This window comes from Alnus glutinosa, chromosome 5 (assembly GCF_958979055.1).
Source record: "Alnus glutinosa chromosome 5, dhAlnGlut1.1, whole genome shotgun sequence".
NCBI lineage: Eukaryota > Viridiplantae > Streptophyta > Magnoliopsida > Fagales > Betulaceae > Alnus > Alnus glutinosa.
The window spans coordinates 25,539,833-25,561,183 of NC_084890.1; the positions used below are offsets into that span (position 1 = coordinate 25,539,833).

Genomic DNA, 21,351 nt, shown 5'->3' on the forward strand with positions numbered 1-21,351 from the left:
AAACAGTAACAATACAATCATCCTTATCATTATTCAGAAATAAATCATCATGTAAACTGCACAATAAATATTCATCGTTTTCTTCCATGAAAATTTTCACAGGAAGGGCAAATTTCCCCCCACAAAAATAATAACAAGAAAGATCACACGAGTACTAAATCAACCGTAGATGGCACCTCCGGACCCAGAATTTTGAGAATTTTCTCTCGCTCAATTTTAGTTTTGGATAAGCCCATAACCCAGCATTCACCGTCGCCTAAATAAGGTGTTATTTCTAGAACAATTCTCATCTTCTCAAGCAGAATAGCATTTTTTAGCAGAAGTACGGCAAGGTCAAATTCAATTGGACAAGCAGAAAAACCACGTAGCTCCACTTTCTTGAGACGCTGATGTTGACAATATTCTTTAAGAGGTATCTTCTTGTGTTCTCTGTAATCTGCTCCTTCTATTATCTTTTGGCGCTTTATCCGGTCGTCCTCGCTGCAGGGAAGATGGAGCTAAAAACAAGAAAGAAGCAAAACAAAAATTGTACATTAAAACCAAGTGAGACTGATTTCCAATGGCTAATAATCACTAATGGCATAGAGCATAAACCACTCACATAATATCTTTTCAACTCTTAGATAACAATAACATCACTAACAACTCTTTCCGTTCACTTGTCAAAATCTATTGCCTAGAAGAAACTAGTGAATGTGAATATATAAAGTATAGAAACCATCCTATATATACTTTCACTCCAAATTCTTGTTGATATCATACAAAACAATGGGTGGATAACTACGTTCTGAAAAAAATTACTCAAAGCAAGTAGTAAACCAGGTTTGTTTTTTAACCTAAATTTTGTCAAACACTAGTTAAAATACTGGCAATCATTTCCACTCTCCAATCCCGAATCTTTCCAAAAAATTGAATGCAAAATGCATTTGAAATTATACCATAAAAATATCTCGGTGACAAATCCTTCCTGACGTCTTAGAAACAATAGGTGATATTTGCGTTTAAAAAGAAAATCTTTCAAACAATGGTGTAAAGAAAAGTGTAAAAAATATCTCTGCCATGTTACCTATAAAAGGAATACTTCCATTAATCAGGTCACAAAACACCCAATATTTATCCAAGTCTAAAGACTGCTCCAACTAATATTTTGTTTGAAAACATAAAATGGAGCTTATGGCTTAAAAAAGGGGTAAACAATCATACAAATCTTAGTTTAATAACATATCAAAAGAAAAAAAATAAAAAAATAAAGAGATTGTACAAAGTTCCAAGGAACAAAAAGCCCGGTGCAGCTCAACAATCAAATAAAAATGTCCTTGATATAGAAGATAACTTACATCCATCTCCAGTTCAACCAATGATGGAGCCGCCTCCAAAAATGCAGAGGTCAGGTCCAGCAGAATTTTTCTAAATCTTACACCTAATAGCTTCAATTGCTTGAGTCTAGTAAATGTGGTTAAGTGCTTAGATATTAAATCAACCTGAAAGACAATGGAAAGAAATGATTAACTAGAGACATGATGTTCAAAAATGATGACAAAAAGTTCAACTAAAATTTTTGCTGTGGCAATACCTGGGCATATGGAGTGGACACTAATAAAGTCTCAACTAGAGGAAAGTCTTTTGCAAGTGTGCCAAGGACATACGCTATTTGAGTTCTAGGATCAGGCTGCAAAGTTCTCCGATCAGACTGCAAAGTTCTACGATCAGACTGCAAAGTCACACATAGTCTAACAGGTTGTGCACTGTTCTTTAATAAGACCTGCCCAAACATCTTTGCGTCGTACTCAATTGATGCAACACTTACGGCATCATGAATTTCAACTCTTTCTAAAGGCTCGCAACGAAATATCCTCAAGTGTCTCAGCCTGAGAGACCGACATCCACTAGATAATTTCAAACGAAATGGACAACGGCATTCGCTTATACTAAACCATTCTAAAGATGGGCAACTAGTCAAAATGTTATACACATTTTCTTGATTTAAACTTATCTTTTTCAATGAGAGGGATGAAAGGGAGTTCAAGCCATTGTAATTTTCTGGAATACTCAGGCTGCAAAAATTCAAAGACAAATGTTTTATCTTTGGCCGTTTCCCAGCTTGAGCAAATAGCCAATATGGAAATTTATAGAGGTCATGATACAAGTCTGACAAATGATCGTCTAACAGGTTGATGTCAAGCTTTTGAACTTGCATATCAATTGCAAATTGAATCCATCGATCAACGTCGCAACCATGATCACTACCCAACGGATACTCAACCCTGAAGGAATCTACGTTTTTGCCGACATAGAGTTCTAGAATATGATTGGCCCATCTAACAAATCTTCCCTTTTGCTTCTGTTTCCACTGAGTAGGCTGCCTTTTGAAATGGTCCAAGTATAAAAAATGTCCAAGCATGTTTTTGGCATCTAAGTCAAGATTAGAAGAGGTCCTCCAAATGTATCTCCATCTTTTTGAAAGGATACTAGTAGTGGCAGCTTCCCTCAATGAGATTAATGATATTATAGAAGAAAGAATGTCCACCGGCAATCTACCAGTCAGATCGGCCTCTAGGGCATTGTCAATCTGTGTGCACACAAAATAACATAAACAAGATTCCAAAGTAAAGGTACGTCTTTGTTGTTAATAAAGCCAAAAAAAAAAACAAACAATTTAGAGTGTTTAATATAATGTGGATTACATAGAAATATATCTAAAACTTAAACTTACACCAAGCAACGTCTTGGCCTGAGATTGTGGCCACTTAAGTCTGGATTTTTGGTTTGTTGGCAACCGGTCCTCCATTATCTTGTCAATCTGATAATGAAGAGCAATGAAGCTCTCGATTAGCTGACATTATTATTATAGAGAAAGGTCTCACCTTTCATGAAATTGTTCCATAAAATTTAGTAAATTTGCATAATTATAAAAAGCTATGGCGACTTGGAATTCGAATTTCCCATGTTTCAAGTTTTCAATATCTGTCTCTATAAGAAACAAACAAGTGCAGCATATAAAATAATAGATAGATACCTCTGGCACAGAAAATCCAAAACAAAACTTGGGGATGCAATTATTGGGGCCCTCAGGCCGTATTTCCTCCCGTTCCCGCTTCATGATCATCCACTGCTCTCTGGCTAAAAACATTAGGGTTCAGTCAATGTTACTCCAAAGGGCAAAAAATATAAGATTCAGTCCGCAAAGCATAGCAGTTCACTGAATGCAGAGCCAAAAGCAGCCAACTTTATCACTGAAAATCTAATATTATGAATCAAGGACTCTAATGCAGAAGGATGAATCAACAAAAAATCATCAAAAAAAAGAGATGAATCACCAAATATGAAAGTTGGGAATTTGGCTTACTGCAAACAACAGACAAGAAGATAGAATACAGGTCATACCTGGAGCCGAAGGCCTTCCTAGAGCTATGGATTTCCTGTTGTGGTATCAAGCCCACAAAACTTTGAATCTTTCTGATTTCTTTGTTGATCTGGGCCTCACACCGTTGCAGAGAAAGAAAGAAAAGAAAAAAAGCTTCACCTTCGATGATCTGCCGAGAGACAGCAGAAGTATAGAGAGAGAGACGGCAAGTCGGCAAGGATAAATAGACATGTACTACCCCTCGTATTGTGTTTTTTTTTTTTTTTTTTTTTTTGAGTCTTTTTGGATGAACGGTTTTTAAGATGTGTCCGTTTCTATACCAAACAGGACACAAATTAAAATATATTTAGGGAAGAAAAAAAAAATATATATATATAAAATCAGTCATCTTAAAATAGTTTATTGAATTTTCAAGTGTATTAATATAACTTATTAAATTATTAAGGTGTGTCAAAGAGGCAACTTTTGTCCAAATATTCTTATGATACCGTTATTTTCTTAAAAATTAAAATAAAACATTAATAAAAAAAACTATATTTTTAAAAAATAAATAAAGAAATTTTAAAAAACTATTAATTTTAAACTAAAATTTTAAAAATTTTAATTAAAAAAAAAAGGAAGAAAATAGGTGCCTCGCAGAAGGGATGGCACAATATAATGTTTTAAAAATTAAAAAAGAAGAAGAAAATGGGTGGCCGGCAAAAAAGAAGAAAATGCTCCCCACCTTTGGTTTACTTGAAACATGGGTGACAAGTAGAAGACAACTCAATTATCATATATCCAGAGACTACCCAAGTAGAACATTGTTTGATGTTACCGCATCAATGACATAAACAAGTATGGTGTCTTAATAAATGTTCGGGGTATTAGAGTGGCAGTGGCCCAGTGCTGGCTTGGTGGTGGTCTAACAATGGTCTGGCTATTTAAAAATCAAAAAATGATTTACAAAATTTAAAAATGAAAATGATTTTTTGAAACTAAAGAAGCTTTTTTGGTTAAACCGAAAATATTTTCAGTTTAACTATTATTTTCGATCGCACTAAACACCGAAAAATATATAAATATATATATATATATATATATATATATATATATTTTTAGAAAATATTTGATGCCAAAAAAAAAAAGAAAAAAGAAAGAGGAACCTTATTGCATAATTCTCATTAAATTTTTATCATATGTACTGAAATGTCAAACGTTAGGTTTAAGGCAAAAAATTTGTATTACTTTTAAATATAGTCTTAATTTATTATCAACAATAATTGGTGCTTTACTTTTTATTTTTTTGACATGTCCACACAAAGAGGGGGAGGGGGATTTAAACTAGTGACCTCCGCTTCATGAGGGGTGGTCCTCAGCTAATTGAGCTACCCATTGAGGACTATTAATGCTATACTTAATCCTAATAAATGTTCGGGATATTAGACTGGCAGTAGTCCGATGTTGGCTTCGTAGTGGTCTGACTGTTTGAGAAAAACTCAAACTCGAAAAATGATTTACAAAATTTAAAAATAGAAATTATTTTCCAAAAATATTTTTGGTTAAACTATTATTTTCGATCGCACCAAACACCGAAAAATATAAAATATATATATATATATATATATATATATCAGAAAACATTTGATGCCAAAAAAAAAAAAAAAAAAAAAGGAACCTTAGTGCATAATTCTCATTAAATTTTTATCGTATGCATTTTTACCATGTTTTGGCAAGGTGTTAGCATGATTTTTGGTTTTAATATAAAATTGAAAAGTAGAATTTTAAAGTCTCCTTAATGCTGGCCGACTTTATCGGGGTATTTTCATCAAAAATATCCAATTTTTCATTAATTGAAATCCAAGCTTATTTTGGAGTCTTACAACCCTAATTCTTGAGACTATTGCAAACAACCCTAACCCATTTAAACCCCCTTTAGTTGTGTGCCCCTAATAGACTCATTCTCTCAAAAGTTCTATATGATATAAGCCTGCCCGTACAAACTTTGGACTTCCAAATATTGCTTGGCCTATGCTTCCTGGGCCAATTATGATTGTGTTCCCTAAGTCCATTATATTATATCAAGACTAATGCTACATTCCACAAATATGTCACAAAGCCGAAGTAGCAAGTTTGTTTTTTAATAGCCCTTAAAACATCATCACGAGCCTGAAATTTAACAATCTGGGATCTATTGCTACTCCCCTTTGTCAAGAAAGAGTAAGTTAAAAATCTCAAAAGTTCTAAAGGAAGCAAAATGGTGGAAAGGAGCCTCCCTATGAGGCAACAGAGTATCTTGGAGGTGCATATTTTTGGTCACAAATTAAAACAATAAAGATTGCATACAAATAAAACCAACTACCAGAATTTGTGGAGTACATAGGAGATTACATTGCAATTGCAGGATCAGTGTAACGATGTTGTATATTTTTGGTTTATTTGTGTGATTTGGGTAATGAAAAATATGGATTATGAATGTAATTCAGTAAAAGAATGGAAATTGATGGTAAGGTATTTCAAAGAACCTGAACCTCCAAGAACACAAAGATTACAATTTCAGATGTATGATTTTCAATCCTCAACCTTAATCTCTAACACATTGTCTGTTTTTCTATTCAAGAAACACTTCCTCTCACACTAAAATAGTGTCTGACAGCGTTCGTGTGTCCAAAACATCAACGTCTTACAAATCGCTTTGCCGTCTTCATGAACCCAAAAAAGAAAACATAAAAGAAAGATGACACCATTCAATCTCCAAAGGAGGGTTGTTTGTTTTATAACACCCCTTCTATTTTTAGTTCAAGAAAATACAAGTATAGGACTATGCAAGTAAAATGATAGGAGAAACTGTACATGGCAATCTCAAAAGTCGATCAAAGGATGCATTGCCGTGAATGAGACCTAGCCTGCAACAACAAACAGGGAACAAAAAAAAAAAAAGGTTCATGTTAGACTTAGAAAGGACCATGATCCCTTATCCAAAATGAGACTACTGCTCTAGTAAATCATCATCAAACGCCCCCTAGGTGCTTAACAATCAAAGCAAGTAAGCCCCCATTAACATTAACATGCAACATATTACATCCACTAGCAATCAGATCTTCCCAACCCATAAATAAACATAATAGAAAATGGCCTGGGGTTGCCAGCTCATCCGACTCCCTATCAACAGCCACACACATTGTTTGATTCAGCCAACTTCTATCAACTTAGTAAAATTCATCTTGCTAATTTTAAATGTAGCCCATATTTACTTCAACTTAACTGGTTATGCATGCCAGGTGAGCTTTATAAGAACAAAAGACAAAAGTATGATATACATAAGATGACAGAAAACATTTTCAAGCAAAGAGGGAGAGATCACTACAGCTGAATTGATATATTTAAAATACTGCTAGAAGGTCTTACATAATATCCAAATTACCAGCTACTTGCAAACTGGAAAGACAACCTCTCATTCTACCATCCAGAGTGATTTGGATCAACAACACTCATAACTTCAGTAAAATAAACCACCCACAAGAATCTTAAAAATCAGAAACTCACCAACCAAATTTTAGATTCAAGGCTAGTACTTAATTCTTTTTGCATATTCTCAGCAGTAGATCAAAACCGTCATACCAAACATTGAATTGAAGAAGAAGAAAGAAAATTAATCAAGGTATTTTAACAAGAGAAACAAACACACCCAACAACCACAGTACATCTGATCAAAGTAAATTACTAATTATCTTGTTCTTGTCATGATCAACATCACACATTCTTTTAAAACAAAAATACAACAGGATAAAACAATTCAGATAACCATTTAAAAAATGACAATTATTGACAAACCAGTATCCAATATAAAATCTAAAACACCAAAATATCATCAAGCACATTAGTCAACAAAAGTAGGGCACATACTAGTTAGAAGCTGTAGACTCATCCTCCTCCACCAAGATCTTAATCTCTGCATCCGAGTTCTCCTCCAGATTTGCCTCACCAATCTCTTCATACTGCAGATTCTCAAATTGGCAATAGGAAACAATAGAATCTTTTTCTTCCACATTAAGAGAACTTGCAAAAAAAACCTTCCAAGGCTTATGCGAATCCTTCAATTTTGACTCCAACTCCTTAACTTCATCAAGGGATGTGACTCTAAAAGTTTCACAATCTGACGAACTCAATGCCCCCGAAACTTGTTCCATAGGAAGAGCATAACTTCCAGCACCAATGTCGTCGCTGGCCACATAACTTCCAGCACCAATGTCGTCGCTGGCCAATCCACTTTCAGCACTAACGTTGTCGCTGGCAGTGTCCGAACTGGCCGTGGCAGTGTCCGAACTGGCCGTGGCAGTGACCGAACTGGCCGTGGCAGTGTCCGAACTGGCCGTGGCAGTGTCCGAACTGGCCGTGGCAGTGTCCGAACTGGCCGTGGCAGTGTCCGAACTGGCCGTGGCAGTGTCCGAACTGGCCGTGGCAGTGTCCGAACTGGCCGTGGCAGTGTCTGAACTGGCTGTGGCAGTGTCCGAACTGGCCGGAATAGGCAAATCATCTCCCGCACCCTCAATACCAGCAACCCCTGCTTCCAGTGGAAGTTCGCCGACAGGTTCCGCTGCAGGAACATCATTGCCGGCACCCTCAATCGGGCGTACTTCCTCAGCCGACAGAGACAGATCGTCGCCGGAAGCGACCGGTTCTGCCGGAACAGGTTCCGCTGCGGGCAAATCATTGCCCGCACCCTCAATACCAGCGACCCCTACTTCCAGTGGAAGGTCGCCGCCATCCACAGCCCTCCTCTTCCTCATCAACTTCCGCTTCCTCCTCAACGAATGGAGAATCCAAAGAATTTTTCTCATTCCTCTACCCAGATTGAACCCGAAATGACGCCGTCCACAACTGCGGAACATTTCTTTCGTCCTCCAAGAGCTCCTCTTTTCTTTTTTACCCTAAATATGAATATCATCCAATTTATACCTAATTGATGTCAAAATAAAATAATAATAGAAAATTATATCAGATTGCTACGGCATCATAAACGACGTCGATTGAATGCTGATTCAGGAAGAACTTATTTTTGGCGGTGAGTTAATTTGAAAATTGTTTTTTTTTTCAAACAAATAATATATATATTTTTCTCTTAAATGAAATAATAGATCATTATATTATATTATAATAATATAACGATTTCGGCAAATTGATTCTCCCTATTCATTTTTAGGTCCCTGATTTGATCCAAATGATAACGTACGTTAAAGGGTGTGTTTGAAATCGCAATTTTTTAAAAACGCAATTCTCAAACGATTAATTTTCTGCGATTTGGTCTAAAATCATAATTTTTGTCTACGAAATCTCATCGCAGAAAATGAATCGTTTGAGAATTGCGTTTTTAAAAAATTGCGATTTGAAAAAGCAGAATTTTAAATGCTAATTTGCGATTTTAAAGGATAAACTACGATTTTACTAAACGCTTAACTGTGTTTTAAAAAATCACTTTTTTAAATCGCACATTTTTAAATCGTTATTTTTAAATCACATTTTTTGAAATCGCAAACCCAAACGGATCTAAATAATCTAATACTGAAAAATAGAAACAAAATAGAGTATGTAATTCTCTCTATACTTATTCCACTTGAGTTAGGAAAAAATACTGTTATTTTCCAAAATGAAAAATAAATTATTTGTATATTTATTTTGCAGTACAAATATATCCAAACATGGTAACTCAATTTGGTAATTTGATTCTCATAATTCTTTTTTAGTCCATAATTTAATCTAAATTATAGCCTGCATGCACAACAATAATTTGGTGTTATACTTCTAGGGGCGTAACAAACTCAATAAACAAAGTTCAACACCTTTTTTACATTATATATATACACGATAGAAAAAAAAAAAAAAAAAAAAAAAAAGGTGTTGAAATTTGTTAATTGTGTTTGTTTCTCATAAATTATTTTCTTTAGGCTATAGTGTGTTATAATTATTAAAGAAGCGCTAGGTTTTTTCCCCAATTGAGACCTTTATGTACTTTCTATTTCAATACTAAAGTTTTTCTTAAAAGAAAAAAAAAATCAGAATATAGTCATTTGGTGTTTTAATTCGAGTGGTGTAACAAACCCAAGAAAAGAACCGGATGAAACAATCGATCATTATATTATATTATAATAATATAATGATTTCAGCAAATTAATTCTCCCTATTCATTTTTATGACAAAGAATTTGCAACACTTATGAACTTTTAGGATCTAAGTTCTAACAAGTTTCATATTTCATGTTCAAGTTTCTAATAGGTTAGACCTTTGTTGGAAAGTATGTTAAAATATTACTTAAATAATTAAATTCACTATTTTCTATCAGTTTAAGCTTTTGAGTCAACTAGTGATTTAACATGATATCAGAGTAGAAATTTTGAGTTTTAACTTGAACTCTACAATTTATCTTTCATTTCAACTAAATACTTCACATGTTGGGCCTCACTCATTGGTGACTTAACATAATGTGCTCAAACAATCTTGAGCCTGAGTTTTAGAGAAATTGAGACAACAAGAAGATTAAAAAGAAAAAAAAAAAAAAAAAACACATTGAATTAACATGAATGCACAAAAGGCTAAAACTTTATCAAACAACATACAAACCACTAAAGGGTTGGTTCATATAGGAAATACAAATACAAAAAGATAATACGACAGTGCAATGATCTTTGTCTCTATGTAACAACACAGACAACTTTATGTTGCAAACCAAACATGACTTCCAGCAAACATGTTTAACATCGGATCATGTCCATCGACCCCTTCAACTATTCAAACCCCAGTGCCAGTACAGATTGGAGTTCTAGAAGCATAGTAAATGGTGCAACCCTTTGGAGCATAGCAGCAATTGCACGGCGGAGTGAGTTGCTTACTGCCCGAAGATGGGTAGATCATATACCCTACATAGTCCATGCATACATTAGGGCATACTATTGCCTTCACAGTTATTGGATTCACGCTCAGTAGAATTGCACCTGCTCATCAAAATCATCAACACAACACAACATTTGAGAAAGTAAGTTTGTAAGTTCATGTGATGCTTATGATCACGTTAGCCACTAAATAATTAAATTTGATTATGGCTAACGTGACAGTGTCGCGCAGATTACTACATTAGTTTGTAAAGAGTCGTAGTAAAAACTAGAGGACGTCAAACATTTTCTTAGAATTTTTTGCATGCAAAAGTTTGCATTTCGTGGGATGAGACACATCTTGTCATCCATATATGGACACTAGATTATCAAACAAAAAAATCAATAGAGACAATAGAACAAGCTAAACCAAAAAGAGAAGATAAATCGAGATCACAAAAATTGAATAGGAGTAAGAGCTTACTACACAAAATGAGAAGATGTATTGCACCAACTTTGTTGCCAGCAACCATATTTCCTCTATCTATTTTGAGGGGTTAACATTGCATAATATTTATAGTACTCCACGGAAGAAAAATTAAAAATAAAAACTAAAAAAGTTGGTATATTACACTCTTAACAGTTGCAAGATCATGTATATATATGGAATATTCATCATATACATGGTTTGCATGCACCAAAATCAACTTTGCAAGAAGCATTTGAACACTAAGTAATTATGGCTTCCTTCAACATTTTAGAAGCCAACAATGGCAAAAATCAAGTTCCTCATTTGCGCATATATATGATAATAATTTTCAACTTAATAGTAGATTCTCTTTTTCATTGAGATTGAAATATTGGAGTATTCTATTTGACATTGTACTTGTTAGTTAATTAGTCTATTTATGTGATTAACAATAATATATAATTTCCAAACACTTGATCACTTTTCTGGTTCTTTTGCTTCTCTAAGAATAGTCTTGTTAATATGCTTTATTTGTCTTATTATCTTTTTCCTCATTCGTTTTTATTTTGTATTTATTTTTCTATTCTAGATTGATTGAATGATTTTATATATATAACGCCTTAACACATACTCTATCAAAAAAGGTTTCTTTTTCTAATGTCGTTAGCCGCGACGAGATGTCAACTTCGTGTTGACTTAATATTATTTGAAGTATATATATACTTACATTTGTTTATTTCTTGCATGTACACATCTCTTATTTGTATCATTAATATTGGATTACCATCATTGATCATTCCTAATATGCTTAATAAAAAGTTTCTCACTTCAAACTGAATTTGTGAAAGAGTGAAGTTGAAATAAATAAATTCAGTGACCAAATTTAGGCCTCCAAACATGCGTGTGTATGTCTATATATATATATAGTGTATTCATCATCGGAATAAATATGGTCAAAAAATCATCAATTTTAGTCAAAGGGAAAATATTTAGGGTATTACAGTTTTATTATAACTCATTTAAAAACTGATGTAACAGCCCAAGTGGCACTGTCACATCAACTACAATCAAATTTAATTATTTAGTGGCTAACGTGGCAGCTCGTACGCAGAAACGTCCTCCCTCGAAAGCCTCGGTGGGGTAGGCCACTGCTGCTCTTCTTCCCGTTCGACTTGCACTGTCTTTTGGCTGCTCCTCCTTCTTAGTCGAAGGTGACTCATTGCTCTCTATTTTGGTCATTAACACCTTTTCTTGGACTGCCCGAGTTCTCCCTTGTTAGCTTACTACCACCAATAGCTCAACCTCTTCAAAGACTAGACCGCTTTTAAGGTCTCTATATGTGACAATTCTCGGGCACACTTAGTTGTTAAATGTGTCGCTTCCTACTTGTTGTTTGGAAGCATTCTCAAAAAAAATTTATTCCTTGCCTCTCTTAGGATTAAGAGCGGTAAAGACCCCCATTGTAATTCTCCTCTTTTCCCCTTTCCCCATATTTAAAAAATAAAAATACTTTGTAAGTGTCGCATAAACTACTACGTCAGTTTGTAAAAGAGTTGTAGTACCCTTAGCAACACTCTAGTAAAGTTATTGCCAACCTTGAAATTCAATAACGAGTGTTTCTAAGAGTATTACAACTTTTGTTTACAGATCACTATCAAATCAAAAGGAAGAATGGATCAATGGTACTGTAATTAGGGAGGCACTAAAAACTTATGCAATTAGATGGTTGCCAGATTCTTCCGAGACATTGGTTTCTGATGCTCTGCTTTCGTGGATGCCAAGTTTGGTAGTTTGTGGGGTGGGTGGTGTTCCCGCGAGCCTGTGTGCTCATGGGGTGGGGCTGTGGAAGAATATCAGGAAATGGTGGGGGAGTTTTTCTGGTCTCTCTAGATTGGAAGTGGGGGATGGGGCTAGGACAAAATTTTGGCATGATCTGTGGTGCGGGGATAGGGTGTTGAAGGAAGCTTTTCCTGATCTGTTTGGTATTGCTCGGATGAAGGATGCTTCTGTTGCGGATAATATGGAGTTTTTGGGCGGATCTATCCAATGGAATGTGAGCTTTGTTAGGGAGGCGCATGACTGGGAAATGGGTGTATTTGCATCTTTCTTTCATGTGTTGCATTTAGCCACAGTGAGTACAGATCGTGCTGATAGGCTTAGGTGGGTCCCTTCTAAGAAAGGGGTGTTCAAGGTGAAGTCCTATTTCAGCTCCTTGGCCGGCGGTGATAGTAGTCATTTCCCTCGAAAGAGTGTGTGGAGGACTCAGGCGCCTCCGATGGCGGCTTTCTTCGCGTGGTTGGCAGCCCTTGGAAAGACTCTTACAGCGGATAATCTCAGGAAGCGAAAGATCATCATTGTGGATAAATGCTATTTGTGCAAAAGAGATGGGGAAACTGTAGACCACCTTCTTCATTGTGATGTGGCTTCTACTTTGTGGAATCATGTCTTTTCTCGGTTTGGTCTGTCTTGGGTTATGCGTTGGAGAGTTGTAGATTTATTTGCATGTTGGTCGAAGGCAGGTAGGTCAAGGAGTGCTGCAATTTGGAAGATGGTGCCTATTTGCATTCTTTGGTGTGTTTGGAAGGAGAGAGATATTAGGTATTTTGAAGACTTGGAGAATTCCATGGAAGATATTGTTGCTTCGTTTTTTTCTTATGTTGTATCTTTGGACGGAGGCTTTTTTGTCACCCGTGTCTATTAGTTTCTCTGATTTTCTTGTTCGTTTTTCTTTGTCTTCCTAGGTGTTTCCTTGTGTATACTTCCAGTGTACTTGGAGGGGCACCTTATGCTTTTTATAAAATTTCATTTACTTATCAAAAAAATAAGACCAGTTTATTACTCATAAAAAAAAATAAAAATAAACAATTATATGACATTTGCATATTCACATTAATCATGAATGATCCTATGGTGTTGACGGCAAAAAAGAAAGAGAGAACATGAAAAGATTGTGAGAGAACAATGCTAGAGTGACTGGCTTCTCTATTTATGCATTTTATTAATGATGTAAAATTACAAGATTGTCATTCCACATATAAAACTCAACACTTCCCCTCAATATAGAGCATAGATGTCTATTATCCCTAGCTTATTACACACACACACACACACATATAAAAAGATATCCTTACTCGGAATCTCTATGAATACATCTCCTAACCAATCAAAATGTTATCAAGTAAAAACTTGTGTTCACATAACCATATCTCGGATAAAGTGACAGTCCATCTAGGTATAATGTGTCCAAACTAAAAGCTTAAGCCAAAGGGAGGGTAGGCCCAACAAGTACATAAACCTATACCAAAGTCCACATGTGACCAATGTAAGACTTAACACCTCTTTCCAAGCCTTAAACACACAAACACGTGTGGAATATAGAAACCAAAAAACAAAGAAATGAACCATTCTCTGATACTATGAGGTTTTGCCAGATAAGATAAACAGAGTATGAAAAGATTGTGAAAGTACAACCTTAGGGTAGCTGGCTTCTATATAGGTGTGTACACACATACACCCAACGATGCAAAAATACAAGATTGCCCTTCCTTACTTTTTTTTTGATAAGTAATAAGTTGGTCTTATTAAAAGCGTAAGGCGCCCCTCAATACACCTGCAGTATACAAGAGAACGCACCTAGCTAGAAAGTGAAAAACGAACAAGAAATTCATCAAAGGTAAACGACAACGGTGACACAAAAGCCACCGTCCAAAGATACAATGTATGAAAAAAAGAAGCTAAAATTTCCTCCAAGGATCTCTCCAAGTCCTCAAAACACCTATCATTTCTTTCCTTCCAAACACACTAGAGAATGCATGTCGGCACCATCTTCCAAATAATAGCACTCCTCGGCCTACCAGCCGTCCACCAACACGCAAACAAGTCAAGGACTCTTAGAGGCATAACCCAAGACAGACCAAAACGAGACCAAAAGATTGCCCTTCCTTACTTATATTACTCTAATAGGTACATCATCGATTGGTCTTCTCTATATGCTCATCAAAATGCAATTTTGCACCTATAGACCACAAACATTTTATGCATGCATTTGACAATGTTCAGATCTGGACTATACATTTATGTTTCAAACAGACTTCTGTGCTTTGCCACTATCTATTATATTCTTAATAGGTTAGGCATCAATATTATCCTTGAAAACTCTCATATTCAAGCATGTCAATAGGGCCACGTTCTATTCCTTAAACTCATATGGAATTGATCCTGGAAGATAACTCATCAACCCATAAATTTTGACACCATATTTGGATGCATGCTAATGATCAATGCAGAAGCCTTACCAATGCAACAAAGAATGGAACTACTACATTTGAAGACTTGATAGCAGTAGCTTGCATCCAAGTTTTTCTAACAGCCATGCGTTCAGCAAAGTGATTAGTAGCAGATAGCACTCCAACAAAGACCTAAATCTTGCTCTTGGGTGTAGGATGGGTTTTCCACTTGTCTGAAAATTCCAATACTCATTGAGGTGAGAAACTCGGATGAGAAGTAGGGAGAGACATAGCATAAACTGAATGAACATCCACGTCTCCTTTAATTGCTAGTCCTGTTGCATCTTCAAGAGTAAACTCCTGAAGATACAGCAAAGCATTTCTGGGTTCAATACAGGGTTTATTGAAACAAAAAAGACTATGTGGAAATGCCAGAAATTTGAACAATAAACAGTATTATTATAACAAATATAGCTGTAGGAGCATGCTCCCACAAAATCTACAGATCAACAACTAACAAAGACTAGGAATGCCCAGTGGAAATGTAAATTTATAAAAACAAAAGGGAAAGTCATAAATCAAGTTCAAGAAGTAAAATAGAAGCCATGAAGCACAACACCACAAACTAAACTGCAAGTTCTCCTCACTTTGACCAGGACCTTCTTTAGATCTCCTGGGCAAGCATTCTCCATTCATGTAGGAGAGGTAGCAAACAGATGCCAAAGTAGTAAACTTCAAAAACATTTCCACATTACTTACTGTCCTATATGGAAATGAAGTCAGATGCTGACCCCCAACATTGATATGGTACACATCAACACCAGCACGTAGGGTCAGGATAAACAGTCTGCCCTCCACAAAAGGAAATGGCCAGGTCACCTCTGGCTTTCGCTCACGCCCTATAAATCGCTTAAACCATGAGGTTGTCTTGGACTCTTTTGAGTCTACAATATCATTCCGCATCCATTTTTCGCATCTTCCATGTCCATCAACTGCCAAATACATAGATAAGAAACAGCTTCCAGCTCAAATGGTATTATAAAGTTGAGAGAATTAGAAGGAAAGAAAAAAAAAATATAAGTCAAACCACATCACAATCAACCAGACCATAGGTAAATAACTAAAAGTTTATTTTCTATGAAGCATAAAAAAATTTCCTGTCCTTCCCATAAAATTCACGTCATTAGTGCATAGCATGGTCAGGACAGTTCAGAAACAGTCAGCAAGTACTAGAAACAAACTAAAATTTGAAAGATTCAAGGTGACACAGTGCATTAACAGGGGCTCACAGAGGTTAAGCCTGGAATACGAAAATTTCAATCAATACACCAAGCTACTGAAGTTGAGTGGAAAATGGCAACTAAGGCTACAGAAAACATAATTGTTCAGACAGTGTATTTATGGTGCTTCACAGTAAATTTAAACAAAGATTATTGAATCACACTCAAAGCATGTTAACAGAGTTATTTGGCTATTTAAACTGCCACCAAACAAACTCAACATTGTGAAATTCAAAGAAAGTAGGTCATTTATAGTAACAAACCTAATGTTAAGCCCAAGGAAGAAACATGATTAGTAAGACCATTCAAATGATGCTGCCCCGATCGAGCTCTTATACCACGTTAGAGACCACTAATACCAACTAGTGTATAAACCCCTATAAGGCTTGACACATAAACCATATTAGTCCAAATTGGTACACTCACCAATACACTAAGACACACCACTATATAGGTTGATGTCAAGAATCTCATCAGCACAGAACAATGACAAAGCAGACGTCGGCCTGGTATGTAATTACCTGAATTTGGCAGCTCATATGTCACTCAAAGAAAGAAAAAGTTGTAATTAATATGCTAAGTTATCAAGGCTCATGCTTTTATTCCACCTGAACCAAGTTCATAAGTCTGAAATCAACTTCGTTGTAGAAAAAGAGATAAGAAATAATGGTGAATTGAAAATTTGACGCTTAATAGACAGGTTATCCCTAAAAAGGTCAATAGAACCTTTTTTTTTTTTTTTTTTTTTTGATAAGTAAGAAGATTTTATTAAAAAGCATGAGGCGCCCCTAAGTACACTGAGAATATACACAGGATCTACCAAAGCCAGCCCACAAAACAGAACTTATCAAAAGAAATAGAAAAAAAAAGAAGGTCAATAAGCTCCAACTCGAATGGCACTTCTTTCTTCCATAAGAACAAGGAGGAGGATGTGTCATTTATCAAATGAAAAAAAAAAAAAAAAAAAATCAAGAAGAGAGGTAGATTAAGTCTAGGTCTAAATAAGTTTTGCAAAAGCTGAGTTCATAATCCCTTCATTGGGCATCTTGGTGTGTTCTTGCACTGTTTCAGGACAGCAAGCTTGCCTTATATCCTCTTATTCGCAGTTCTATCATTTTGTTTAAATTTATTCTGGAAATAAATGCCAGAGAAGTTGTTTTGCTGAGATCAACTAGTTTTCTGTTAAAGGCACCACCAGCAGCCCTTTGGGCAGCATAATATGTTCATGCTATAATTTTTTGGGTCCGCCTCCAACTCACCTCCTCCATGAGAGTAGATCTCTCTAACTCGATCACAACCTCAGCCTTCTTTATTTTCTCCTCAACACCTAAGGCCCTTTCTTTTTCAATGACATCAAAAACACGTAACTCTTCTAGAAGGATCCTCTTCTTCCTATCTACATTGCCAAACACCTCCTCGTTCAATTTCTTCAAATCAAGTTTCAAAGCCTTAAGCTTTCAAGAGGGGGATATGCGCTTATGTAACATTTGTAATTAGTATTGATAGACTTGATATGTGTGACACCCAACCTTAGTTAGCTAACCTAAATAAATGGATCAACTGAGATTCACATGAGAAATTAAAACTTTCAGGATGCTCGCATAAAAATAAATTATAAAAAATTGCCATGTGACATTTAGTGCATATTTTTGCTTGAAAGTTCATAGTTTTCATAAAAGTTTTTATTTTATTTTATGATTTTGGTTTAAAATATAATTTTAAAGTCTCATAATTCTGGAGACTTTAGAGGGTTTTCTTCTTCTTTTTTGGTTTATTCTGCCCAGATATTACTAAGCTGCATGCTTCAACAACTAGGGTTTCTGGTTTTTACTTGCATAAATCTCCAATGGTGTTCTAAAATATCTACAAAACAGTAACAATACAATCATCCTTATCATTATTCAGAAACAAATCATGTAAACTGCACAATAAATATTCATCGTTTTCTTCCATGAAAATTTTCAAAGGAAGGGAAAATTTCCCTCCACGAAAATAATAACAAAAAAGATCACACAAGTACTAAATTAACTTTAGATGGAACCTCCGGACCCAGAATTTTGAGATTTGCTCTCGCTCGATTTTAGTTGTGTATATGTACATAACCCAGCATTCACCATCACCAAAATAAGGTGTTATTTCTCCAACAATTCTCATCTTTCAAGAAGAAGACACTGCCAACAAAAAAAGAAAAAAAGAGGCACTTCTTGACATTTTTACCTTGTCATTTATAACAAATGTCAGGTTGATCTTTTCTATTGTGACGTATTGTTGGAAATTGTCAGTTAACAAAAGAATCATTCCTGGTGTTTTACAATGTGCCAAGAATGTTCAACTTTCTTGGCATTTCATTTTATTTGCCAGGAAAATTGAAAAAAAAAAAAAAAATTCTAGCATTACGGCAGTGGCGTTATGAGGTCAAGAGCCAAATCCTTCCTGATGTCTTAGAAACAATAGGTGATATTTGCGTTTAAAAAGCGAATCTTTCAAACAATGGTGTAAAGAAAAGTTTAATAAATATCTCTGGCTTGTTACCTTTAGAAGCAATACTTCCATCAATTAGGTTACAAAACACCCAATATTTATCCAAGTCTAGAGACTCCTCCAACTTATATTTTGTTTGAAAACATAAAATGGAGCTATGGCTTAAAACAAGGGTAAACAATCATACAAATCTTAGTTTAATAAAGTATCAAAAGCAAAAAAATAAAAATAAATAAACACATAAAGAGATTGTACAAAGTTCCAAGGAACAAAAAGCCCTGTGCAGCTTAACAATCAAACAAAAATGTGCTAGATATAGAAGATAACTTACATCCATCTCAAGTTCAACCAATGATGGAGCCGCCTCCAAAAAAGTAGAGGTCAGGTCCAGCAGGATTTTCCTAAATCTTACACCTAATAGCTTCAATTGCTTGAGTCTAGCTAGTAAATGTGGTTAAGTGCTTAGATATTAAATCAACCTGAAAGACAATGGAAAGAAATGATTAACTAGAGACATGATGTTAAAAAATGATGACAAAAAGTTCAACTAAAATTTTTGCTGTGGCAATACCTGGACATATGGAGTGCACAATAATAAAGTCTCAAGTAGAGGAAAGTCTTTTGCAAGTGTGCCAAGGACATATGTCATTTGAGTTCTAGGATCAGACTTCAAAGTTCTACGATTCAAAGTCATACATAGTCAAACAGATTGTGAACTGTTCTTTAACAAGACCTGCCCAAACATCTTTACGTCGTACTCAATTGATGCAATACTTATGCCATCATGAATTTCAACTTTTTCTAAAGGCTTGCAACGAAATATCCTCAAGTGTCTCAGCCTGAGAAACCGACATCCACTAGATAATTTCAAACGAAATGGACAAGGGCATTCGCTTATACTAAACCATTCTAAAGATGGGCAACTAGTCAAAATGTTATCCACATTCTCTTGATTTAAACTTGTCTTTTTCAATGAGAGGGATGGAAGAGAGTTCAAGCCATTGAAATTTGCTAGAATACTCAGACTGCAAAAATTCAAAGACAAATGTTTTATCTTTGACTGTTTCTTGCTTGAGCAAATAGCCAATATGGAAATTTATAGAGCTCATGATACAAGTCTGGCAAATGATTGTCTACCAGGTTGATGTCAAGCTTTTGGACTTGCATATCAATTGCAAATTGAATCCATTGATCAACGTCGCAACCATGATCACTACCCAACGGATACTCAACCCTAAAAGAATCTACCTTTTTGCCGACATAGAGTTCTAGAATATGATTTGCCCATCTAACAAATCTTCCCTTTTGCTTCTGTTTCCACTGAGTATGCTGCCTTTTGAAATGGTTCAAGTCTAAAAAATGTCCAAGCATGTTTTTGGCATCTAACTCAAGGTTAGAAGAGGTCCTCCAAGGGTATCTCCATCTTTTTGAAAGGATGCTAGTAGTGGCAGCTTCCCTCAATGAGATTATTGATATTATAGAAGAAAGAATATCCACCGGCAATCTACTAGTCATATCGGCCACCAGGGCAGTGTCAATCTATGTGCACCCAAAATAACATTAACAAAATTAACTCTTGTGCATACCAAGATTCCAAAGTAAAAGTAAGCCTTTGTTGGTAATAGAGATAAAACAATTTAGGGTGTTTATTTAATATAATATGAATACATAGAAATATATCTAGAACTTAAACTTACACCAAGCAATGTCTAGGGCTGAGATTGTGGCCACTTAAGTCTGGAAATTTGGTTTGTTGGCAACCGTTCCTCCATTATCTTGTCAATCTGATAATAAAGAGCAATGAATCTCTCGATTAGTTGGCATTGCTATAATATGAATCAATTAGGTTCTAAGAAGACAATAATAAAAATCATAACGAGACAAACAACAACAAAGATAATAACAGTATAATAACGTTCCAAGGGTCTTATGGTGACTTGGGTAGATCAATGAATATCCTGACTATAAGTAGATGAAGGTTTGTAAAGAAAGAAGACATTCTTTGGTTACAAGAGAGAACAAAACCAGTGTCAGAAACGTATGATTTTAAAAATAAAATAATATTAAATATATGCCTACTTTTTTTTTTTTACTAGTTGGGATGGCACGCGCAATGCACGTGCTTGGTTCCCTGTGTTATGTATTACTATAATTGTTAAGATTATAATTTTAATATCATACATATATTATATTATAGAATAGATTTAATATCTAGATTATTGAACAAGTATATATGGAATTTTCTTGACAAATAAAGTAAAAAACTATAAAATTAAGTAAATACGATATACCAAAAGAAAACGGAAGAGATTTAATTTAGATAGCACACATGTTGTCACTTCAAACCAAATTGTAACAACCTATAGGTACATACAATTGTAATTCCATCAAATGTTTCTTCATTATAATGCATAATGGACCTTGAAAAGCAATGAAGTTTAGTGTAAACCATGTTGCCATGAATAGCAAAACTTAAAAAGCATACATGCATGAATTATCACCATAATAGCATATCTATTTTTATATTTCCCTTTCAACGGTCCTAATAACCTGTACATAAACACTACCAAAGCAGTCTTAAAAGACAGCAATTCCGCAGCTCCATACCTGATGTATCTCTTTTTGGTTTGACATGTTGGAGTATATTTGTGACAACCACTAAAGGAGTAATAATGCTTTTATTACC

The 21,351-nt window shown here is 35.2% G+C and overlaps 3 protein-coding genes and 1 pseudogene across 6 annotated transcripts in view; all 4 read right to left on the minus strand.

The window, feature by feature from the left end:
* Positions 1–70: 70 nt before the first annotated feature.
* The window catches only part of LOC133868424 (F-box/FBD/LRR-repeat protein At1g51370-like), an 83,408-nt gene continuing 62,127 nt past the window's right edge, over positions 71–21,351 (minus strand). Inside the window, exons 1-6 of one of the 4 annotated variants that reach the window (XM_062305321.1) lie at positions 3,385–3,622; positions 3,017–3,116; positions 2,714–2,800; positions 1,574–2,569; positions 1,338–1,481; positions 71–497 (exon numbers count right to left, since the gene is read on the minus strand). In XM_062305321.1, coding sequence (XP_062161305.1) covers positions 144–497; positions 1,338–1,481; positions 1,574–2,569; positions 2,714–2,800; positions 3,017–3,106 — 1,671 coding nt within the window. In that variant the 5' untranslated portion in view covers positions 3,107–3,116; positions 3,385–3,622 and the 3' untranslated portion in view covers positions 71–143. Of the gene's footprint in view, positions 498–1,337; positions 1,482–1,573; positions 2,570–2,713; positions 2,801–3,016; positions 3,121–3,384; positions 3,623–21,351 lie in introns of those variants that run through there. The other 3 variants (XM_062305320.1, XM_062305318.1, XM_062305319.1) reach the window with 3 other exon arrangements.
* On the minus strand, positions 5,890–8,279 carry LOC133868433 (uncharacterized). The gene is made up of 2 exons (XM_062305334.1): positions 7,250–8,279; positions 5,890–6,249 (listed from the first exon to the last, which is right to left on the minus strand). Coding segments are annotated over exons 1-2 (987 nt in total). The 5' UTR covers positions 8,236–8,279; the 3' UTR covers positions 5,890–6,248.
* Positions 15,126–15,891, minus strand: LOC133868435 (hydroxyproline O-galactosyltransferase GALT2-like). The gene is made up of 2 exons (XM_062305337.1): positions 15,664–15,891; positions 15,126–15,264 (listed from the first exon to the last, which is right to left on the minus strand). Exons 1-2 carry the CDS (start codon positions 15,865–15,867, stop codon positions 15,154–15,156), a joined length of 315 nt encoding a protein of 104 aa, XP_062161321.1. The 5' UTR covers positions 15,868–15,891; the 3' UTR covers positions 15,126–15,153.
* On the minus strand, positions 16,776–21,117 carry LOC133868139 (F-box/LRR-repeat protein At3g59190-like; annotated as a pseudogene).

Excerpts from the sequence above, each read along its gene's own strand:
- LOC133868433 (XM_062305334.1), bottom strand. The coding sequence starts at position 8,235 with ATGTTCCGCAGTTGTGGACGGCGTCATTTCGGGTTCAATCTGGGTAGA.
- LOC133868435 (XM_062305337.1), bottom strand. The coding sequence starts at position 15,867 with ATGCGGAATGATATTGTAGACTCAAAAGAGTCCAAGACAACCTCATGG. Across the intron at positions 15,265-15,663 it reads CTTCATTTCCATATAGGACA|GAGTTTACTCTTGAAGATGC; the intron begins GTAAGTAATGTG and ends CTGTATCTTCAG.